General features: G+C 33.7%; 1 protein-coding gene across 4 annotated transcripts; it reads right to left on the bottom strand.

Annotated features, from left to right (window-relative positions):
* Positions 1 to 875: 875 nt before the first annotated feature.
* Positions 876 to 5875, bottom strand: LOC115960684 (protein NTM1-like 9). 4 transcript variants are annotated; one of them, XM_031079653.1, is made up of 8 exons: positions 5575 to 5875; positions 4713 to 5032; positions 3919 to 4144; positions 3800 to 3831; positions 3545 to 3670; positions 2957 to 3298; positions 2671 to 2841; positions 876 to 2464 (listed from the first exon to the last, which is right to left on the bottom strand). In XM_031079653.1, exons 1-8 carry the CDS (start codon positions 5738 to 5740, stop codon positions 2390 to 2392), a joined length of 1458 nt encoding a protein of 485 aa, XP_030935513.1. In that variant the 5' UTR covers positions 5741 to 5875; the 3' UTR covers positions 876 to 2389. The 4 variants fall into 4 exon arrangements, with proteins under 4 accessions (XP_030935513.1, XP_030935511.1, XP_030935512.1 ...); XM_031079651.1 differs by having other exon boundaries at positions 3800 to 4144; XM_031079652.1 differs by having other exon boundaries at positions 3800 to 4084.
* Between the last annotated feature and the right edge of the window lie 3152 nt (positions 5876 to 9027).

Here is a 9027-nt window from a genome sequence, read left to right as displayed (position 1 = left end):
TCCCACCAAATCCAAGTTTTATGGTGACATATTAGCTCAAAATATTCTAACACTTTTGAGGATAAAGACAAGTTCAAAACTACCACAACAAATTAATGGAGTAAAAAAAATAAATTATTTTTTTCATTTCCCCCTTGTAAATAAAACCCTCATCATCAAATAAAAGAATTATAAAAATTCCAACTTTCTATAGCAATAAAGTTATTAGAAAATTGAGAGTAGTAAGGTGTTGCAAAAATTCTAAGAGAAAATGCTTTAAGGAGACATTAGATTGCTTATGCAACATTTACTCTTGCAAAGTCTTTAAACACATTCATATGTACACATTCAACCTACTGAATACTTCAAAAAACCATGTCAAGCAAGCTACAACACAACATATGAAATGATTGACAACATGAGATGATATTCATTGTTCATATAACATATTTAAACACAACTTAACCCAAAACCTTAAGATTATGAGTTTGGATTCAACTTGATTAATCACTCACTCTTCTCATAATTATTCAATTTGGAACTTCACTCATATTTGTATATCTAACAATCTCTTCCTCACGTGTGAGTTATTGCATCTTTGTAGGCTATGAATAACAACTACTAGCTCTCCCTTGCCGATGGACTATTTTTTTTTTTCCCCAACAACGCATCATTTATGGGGCTTTTGTATGCCATTCGTGAAAACTGCATGTTCATCCATGGAAACCTCATGCAGAAATTTTGAGAGAAAAGACTAAATATTGTACAAACAATATCGTGTTAGTTTCAATTGTAAAACTGAAAGCAACCCATTTTAAAGCGTGAATGCACTAAGAATAATAGTATCAATAACAATGAAACATTGAAACTTGACAATCAATAAATCTTTACCTATATGACACGCCTGTAATCATTTAAAACTGCTGGTTTATATAAGCCAAACGACCCTTACTAGAGCACCTTCAACCTCGAGGTCCTAGACCATGTCACTCATTCCCATCCTGTGTATACCAGCCTCTTTCATTGTACGGTTCAATTCTAGCTTGACTTTCTGACTGATAACTATTTTCATGCATTCTTCTTTGTCTAACACACAATAAGCATCTTAAAAACACCCACATTCCAGCAAACAAGTTTGTGGCCATGTTCCTTAAATCGACTTTTAACTATCCCAAAGATTAAAGAAGATAAAATTAAAGAAAATCATCGGTTGAACACTTTTATTACATGTTTACAGAAAAACAACGATTATCCAATACAGCTGAACATAAATCACATTGTATATAGATTTAAAAACAACGAAGTCTTGCTCCAATCTTTTAGTTGCCAAACCCTTATACTAATTCCAAACGATCGCTTGATTTATCATATACATATAGAACTGGTTCACCACACCAGCAGATAATGACGTACCACACTTGTAGGTTCACTATGTAAGACGACCAAAGCTATCCAGTGCTCATCAACATGATACACGAGAAGGTATTTAGTATCACCAGGATACCCACCCCATGTGAGAAGAGTGTGATATCCCAGAGATATAAAATACAAATTGCATTATACACAGAAGTGAAGACTGTACTTGTTTTCACTCTGTAACAAAGTCTGGGGGTTGCTAAAATCTTGATCAGGATCTTAAACCTCACAATTCTACAGATCTAAAATGTCAATGATTTAAACATTAATTTGAGTCTTTTAAGAGGGATTATTAAAATTCCAACCCAGATTGTGGTTTCTTTTAGAGAAACCTTTAAACTCAACATGGAACTAAAGTAAGGAACCCAATTTGGAAGTCTTTTTAAGACTATTTTTCTGGGGGGTGGGGTGGGAAAGTGGGGAAGAGTAACAACCCAAGTTCCAATGACAATAAGTAGTAAAAGTAGGCCATAGGCCTTTGATTGTAAAAGACCATCGGTCTTTGGTTTGTAAAAGACTAGAAGTCTCTTTTTCTTTTGAGTTGAAAAAGAGTGAATCACTGTGAGTAGACTTTAGGGAATGTTTGCAAATGTGAGTGGGAAAAGGAAGATGACCCATTTTCAGCAGAACTCCCAAAACTTTGGTTGAATGTTGCTTACATGCGGGATTTCAGAGAATATTAATAATTCTTTGACTTTTAGCTTTGTTTTTAAAGAACATTAAACATTCTTTTGAAATTTGTAAGAAAGACTAATATCCTTTTTAATTTAGCTGTCTTCAAAGAGTATTAAAAATTCTTCTACTCTTTCCGGGAAAGACTTTTTTTTAGTAAGTACTTCCCAAGAAAGCCATAATTCTTTCTTTCTTTTTTTTGCCTTGTCTTATAAGTAATATTGAATTAATTATCTATCTAAATCATTGACATCCTTTAATTGTAAAATTTTATGATCTGATCCAAAGACCCTCCCTCAGATCCTAGATATGATCCTGATTTTTACAACCCAGGTGAAACCTTGGGACTTTGGATGATATCTTCAAGCCACAAAAAATCTTGATTCTCTTGATCAAACTGTTGCACATAATAACAATGCAAGGTAAGTTTTCAGAAGACCAATTATCCGAAGATGACAAACACAAAGAAACACATTGAATAAGTCAAAAAGTACCCACAAACGAGTATAACAAGTCTTGAGCTACAAATTAACAGAACTATAAATTTATTGGAAAAACTTGCAAGATCAATTAATAAAAGATATCTTGAGAGTTTTCACTTACCTGTGCAGAGACCATGTTTTCCTGGGTTTCATCATCAAAAGCAAGATTATTTTCACAGCTAGACTTGTACCGAAAGCAGTCGTCCGCTTGCATCTGCGAGTGTAATGGGGATAACATGTTGCAACCTAGTGGCTGTGGTGCAACAGGGAATATATTCCATCCTGCCTCCACCTGCAAATTAGCCTGATGTTAGAAACATAAATGAATAAGACAGGTGCTTAACTAGTTAACTACACTTGGAAGAGAGATGTTATTGTTTTATGCTTGAATTTAATTCCTTTCTCACCTCATCAGATTTTTTTTCTACCACATCATTTTTTGCAACACAGGTGTTATAACCATTGTACTCAATGGGTGGTATACTGCTAGATGTTATTCCATCAGAATTTTCCGCTGGACAACATTGAAAAATCATGGGATAATTGTCAGCTTCACTTCCTAATTTTGGAGAAACTGAAGCTGGTGCTAGCATAGACTGTGCTTCTTCAAGAGAAGCTTTAGCTGTGGCAGGAGAAGAAACAGCTGGCGTAGTGGTAGTTATAGTTGATACGGAGGAAAAGTTGCAATCTAATGGCTCTGGTGGATGGGGGTAGAACATTTTGGGGGCTTTCTCCAAATCCTGGTCAACCTGATGGAAGAAACATGAATAACCAAGATAAGTGTATAATTAGTTATCTGCACTTCCAATTCCCACAATTTAATAGTAATAACAACTACTCTATGCCTTGTAGTTCAACTAGTAGGCATCTCCTACTATTTCCAAAAGAGACATCCAATGTTCAAATCCCCCTCCCCCATTATAACTATGAAATTATTATAAATAAATAAAAAAAAAAAATAGATAGTGTCTAATGCTGAAACTAAGTCCTATTACCTCAGAGTTGAAGTTGTCATTTTTAAATTGAATAGGTACTGTAGCATCAGACATCATTTCGTCCACATAAAAATCAAATGCGGATGGGGAGAGCTTATTCAAAAATTCCTCCACATTAAATTCATCCTGACAGAAGAAACAGGAGTTACAAGATATTGATTAATTTAATACAATATACTTCTCAATTCGCAAAAAAGAAAAAGAAAAAAGAAAAGAAAAGCATAAGTGTCTGATGTGGAAACTAGGTCCTATCACCTCAGGAGATGTCATTTCTGCCTCCTGTTTTTCTGCAAGAGAAGCATTTTCACATTGAACAGGTGCTGTAGCATCAGACAACATTTCATCAGGAATTTTAGCTAAACAAGATTGATTACTTGTTTGATGAGTTTCAGCTTGCACATCCAAGGCTGGAAATACAGGAGCCAGCGATGACTTAGACTTCGTTTCTTCAATACAAGATGAGGTATCAAGTGAAGTAGCAGGTCCACCATTGGTACTCTTTTCTCGATTATCGAATAAACGACAAAGGACAAAGGCCTTCTGCATAATGTTAAGCACCCAAGTGAATTGGGTGGACATAACATCATTGCCTAATATATACTACAAATTGAATTACCACAAAAAAAATGCAAATAACAATATGTAAATATGTATCAGAAATGACAAAACAAACAAATTCTCAATTCATACATGTGAGTACTGTTCAACCCAAGAAGAAACCATCAAACTACTTTTCGAAAAAAAAAAAAAAAAAACTCACACCCTGTCTTCTACGAGGCTCCTCCTGTCCTCAATAGGGGAACTCATGAGCTAAAACCACTAATCCTTGCAACAGTGTCTACATGTAAAATTTCCGTATCTATCCCTTGATGGATTAAGAATACCTTCTTTAATGAATCTAAAATATTAAAAATAAAAAATAAAAGAGAGATCATTAATCCAGCAAGAATGTTAACCCCCTCACTAAGAATTAACAAAAATTAACAGTTTCCACAATCCTAGCTAATTGAGTCAATCCTCTTTGAAAGTTACCTCCAATGATTTTGGAGGCAAAACAATCTTAAATCAACACACACACACACACACACACACACAGAGTTCAGTAATCAATAAAAAAATCTCAGGTCAATATAACATCAATCAAACACATTGAATAGCAAAAGCCAACCTGACCGGGGTGTTTTCCATCAAAATCCTTCTGGGTTGTGCTGTACTCATGCATTACCCACTTAGTCCCTATTCCCTTCTCTTTTCCCTTAGTAGTCCCCATATGGAAGACCAGAGTCTTCTTCATTCCAATCAAGCTCTCTCCAGACCTGATTTCCCCATCTGTACCAGTTGATTTCCAGAACCCAGCCTTGGTTTTCCTGTTCACCCTTTCTTGTTTCTGATCCCTTTTTCTCTTTTTTGGATTATCGTCCTGATGCTTCAGGCTCTGTTCGGTGAAGAAGAACCACTCTTGATCCTCCGTATCAATCCCACTTTTAACTACAGTCCAAGAAACCAGACTTGAGCACAAAATTTTGACACCCAAAATGGGAAAAATCACATGACCATGTACATTATATAATTTCTCAAGTATGAGATAATTATACGGGCATATCATGCAAATCTTATGTAATCTAGTAAGTACACTACTAGAAAAGACCAAGAAGTCACAAACACACACACACACACACACACACACACACACACGTGTTTTAAAGAAGAAAAACAGCCATACTAGAGCAGAGAAGCATAGCCCAAGAAAGCATGAGTCTTTATACAAAAGAAAACGCTAACTAGAAACAACATGAACCAGACAACACCAATACCACAAAACAGATAATGTTCACATGATCTCTGCAACTATTTGTTATGATCAATTAATGTAACGCACTTCCTGAAAAATTCTAAAACAAGCCCACAGAACAAGCAACAATCAACAAACTAATACAATGTGAAACACTTTCGTACCTTTTCACAAAAAGGCATTAAATTTTCCAAGAAATAAAGGTGGGTGTGTGATAATAGAAAAACAAGAAGATTACATGGTAAATCCCAGGGCTCATCTTTATAGAACTCAATTTCGGGAATAAACCAAGTGTCTTTATCATTCCCTGTGATCTTCTTCTTCAGGTAGAGTTCGATGACCTCCTTGTCCTTCGGACTAAATCTGACCCCACGTGGCAAATGATCCAAACTAAGCTTTTCCATTACTGAGAAACCCAGGAAAAAGTTTTACCGAGAAACCCAGAAAAAGCTTTACTGAGAACCTACCTAAGAGAGAAAGATGTTACAGAAAAACAAGAGCAGTTGTGAGAAAGCAGTTGGTCTTTGGCTTCTTGTCTTCTTGTCTTTATATACTACTCATCAGTAAAGCTATTTTCAACTATCTTCACTAACAAGTCTGATACAGTAACCAAGTCAAAATATAATTTTGGACTTTATTTATTTGTTTATGCATGAGATTCTAGTTCTAGATTCTTCTATTCAAGTATTCATTGTTTTAATTTAAATAACAATAATAAATCACCTATTCTTATAAATTAGTGGGGAGAATATAAGTATTGACATTTAGTCTATATTATGGATACTTCTTTTTTTTTTTATAGAAGAAAGTCATTATTATGGATACTAGTTGGTACAAGAAAAAGTTTATCATAATATGATTTTTTTTTCTCTTATTTTCTTGTCTAATATAGAATTTAATAATAATAGTAATTATTAATAAGTATTTATTATAATTATATTTATACATGGAGCTATATATGTAGTTTACCATTTAAAGAAAATATCACGTGTCAAAATTCTAATGGAGTCCCTAAAAAAATTATAATGAAGAGTTTAATTATAGAATATAATTTAAATTCAATTAAATGATATAGGATAAATTCTTGAAGTGTAAAATCATGATACTTCAAAACCTTATGACCTTACAATCAAGCTATAAGTTATATAATTGCTCTTTATAATCGAGTTAAAACACTAACTGGTGTTTTTGTTTAAGTGGAATTTGAATATTAGATTTTTTATTTTACCTATTAAAGTAACTAAAACACACTTTTAGTCTTTATATATAGGGTAAATTCCACAAACCACCCCTGAGGTTTGTGGTAATGTCCAACTAAGTCCAGAACATTTTAAAACCTACCAATTTCATCCTAAAAAGACAATTTTGTCCCTGAAGACATTTTAATCCCTAACCCCGTTAACTCACCTCTCATCCCTTTCTCTAACTCAGTAACTACACCGTCTCTCTCTCTCTCTTTTGTTTCTCAGTAAACAAACAACAAAAATGCTTGAATGAAACCAACAATCAAAACTTTCTTTGAATGAGGAGGAAAACACAACAAATTTAAACCCAAACCACAGAACATGCAATCAAGAATCAAGAACTGTGACAAAAAATCAGCCTCTCAACTCAAAATCCTAATCTAAAACCAAAACCAATCAATCAAAACATTCTCTTAAGAAAACCCCAAATTCATAAGCCTCAGCAAGAAAATGTTTTTGCTCCTCCCTGTGGCTTTGTGACCGTCCACCACCAACCACCGCCAATCGAACTAACCATCCCTAACCCACACCACGGCACGGCCACAAACACCATGAGAGAGAAAACCCAAACCCTTCAATGTTGATCCACACCAAAACCCACGAATCACCACTTAGCCACACCACGGCGCCGCTGCAAAGACCACGAGAGAGAGAGAAGGGAAAGACTCCAACGCTGATCCACACCAAAATCCACACGTCGTCTAGGGCCCTCTGGCTTATAGATTGAAGAGTGGGTTTGGGGTTTTGAGGGAATGAGAATCAGATGGGGAAGAGAGTGATTTTCAATGAGTGGGTTTGGGGTATGGGGTTTTGTGGTGGTGTTGGCTGAGGTTCACCATGGAGACTCTACTCCGTTTAGATTGGTGAGATTGAAGAGGGAAGAGAGTGATTTTCAGTGAGGAGAGTTGATGGTTGAGGAGGCTTAGACTTAGGCTGATCGAAGAAAGAGTCATGGAGGCTCGGCCATGGTTGGTTTTTGGCTTCTGGAGAAAGCTCCAGATTGGAAAGACAGAAGGGAGAGCTCGGCATGGGTGAGATGAAGAAATGAAAAAAAAAATTTGTTGAACAAAACGGTGCACAGACGGTGTTAGCGACCTTAGGGACAAAATAGTCTTTTTGGATCAAATTGGTCAATTTTGAAATGTCTTGGACCTAGTTGGTATTAACCCAAACCTCAGGGGTAGTTTGTGGAATTTACTCTTATATATATTATAGATAAATTATAGATTTGAATTTTATTTTATTTTTTTGTATTTTAATGATCAAAAATACCATAATTTATAAGAATTGGGTGACAAAATTTATTACCTACTTTTTTCTTTTTCTTTTTTCAATTTATATGTTGGCGACGTGGCTTGTTGCAAGTTGCTAACTAGCAAGCCTCCAGCCCTACAAGTCCACATGCAAACGCTTTTAAGTACCGCGCGCTTTTCCCCATGCAAACGCTTTTTTAAGCGTATTTATTATGTTCCTTTTGGGTAATATATATATATATATATATATTTTTTTTTTTTGATAATCACCTTTTAGGTAATATTTAAAAGTGAAAATAAAAGTAATTTTTATGAATAATCCTAAAGATATAAATTAATTTACAAATTTTTTTTATAAATTATTGATTTGATAAGTGATTATTAGTAAATAAAAAATAATATTAATGATAAATTTAGATAAAAATCAATAAAAAACTAGTCACATTAATATTTTATAAATATATTATAAAATGATTTGTATCTATAATATTACTCAGTTTTTATTATACGTCAGTTTACCTACTCTAAGTCATTTGGAGAGTACTTCATACACCTCCGTATGTATTTGTAGGTGATAATTTTTTTTTCCCTTAAGTTATTTTTTTATTTTATTTATTGTAAGAAAATATAATTGCACATTAAAGAAAATTATAAAGCTTTATAAATAAAATAGTAGATTCTATTTTAACACGGAATGAAGCTCAGTTAGATGACATATTCTTTTGCACCCAATCTCTCAGTTAGATGACATATTCTGGGGGGTTATTATTTTTAAGTGCTTAAAAAAATAATAATGATTTCAAAAAGTACATTTTAAAAATGATTTTTTTTTTTTCGTAAAACAAAATGTGATTTTTTTTTTTTTAATGTAGCTGAGCATTGACAAAATTTGTAAAAAGTGTTATTATTGTGAAAATATTATGGCTTGACTCCATGAGATGCAATTTTTTTTTTTTTTTGCTTTTTTTTTTTAGAAGAATCCATGAGATGCAACTTGAAAACTCATTTTTTGCTTATTTTTTATGTGCAATTTAAAAATAAAAAATACAAAGACACATGTCAGTCCTTTAAAATTGCTAATTTCCCCCATTAAAGGGCCAAATAGTCTAAGATGAGTTTGAAGTAACTTTTGTTTCTTTTAATTTGTCAACTTATTTTCTTTTGTATAATTTGTTGAAACCATGCTTTTTAAAG

The sequence above is a fragment of the Quercus lobata genome, chromosome 9 (genome assembly GCF_001633185.2).
Source record: "Quercus lobata isolate SW786 chromosome 9, ValleyOak3.0 Primary Assembly, whole genome shotgun sequence".
NCBI lineage: Eukaryota > Viridiplantae > Streptophyta > Magnoliopsida > Fagales > Fagaceae > Quercus > Quercus lobata.
This window is presented reverse-complemented; position numbering and strand designations above follow the sequence as displayed.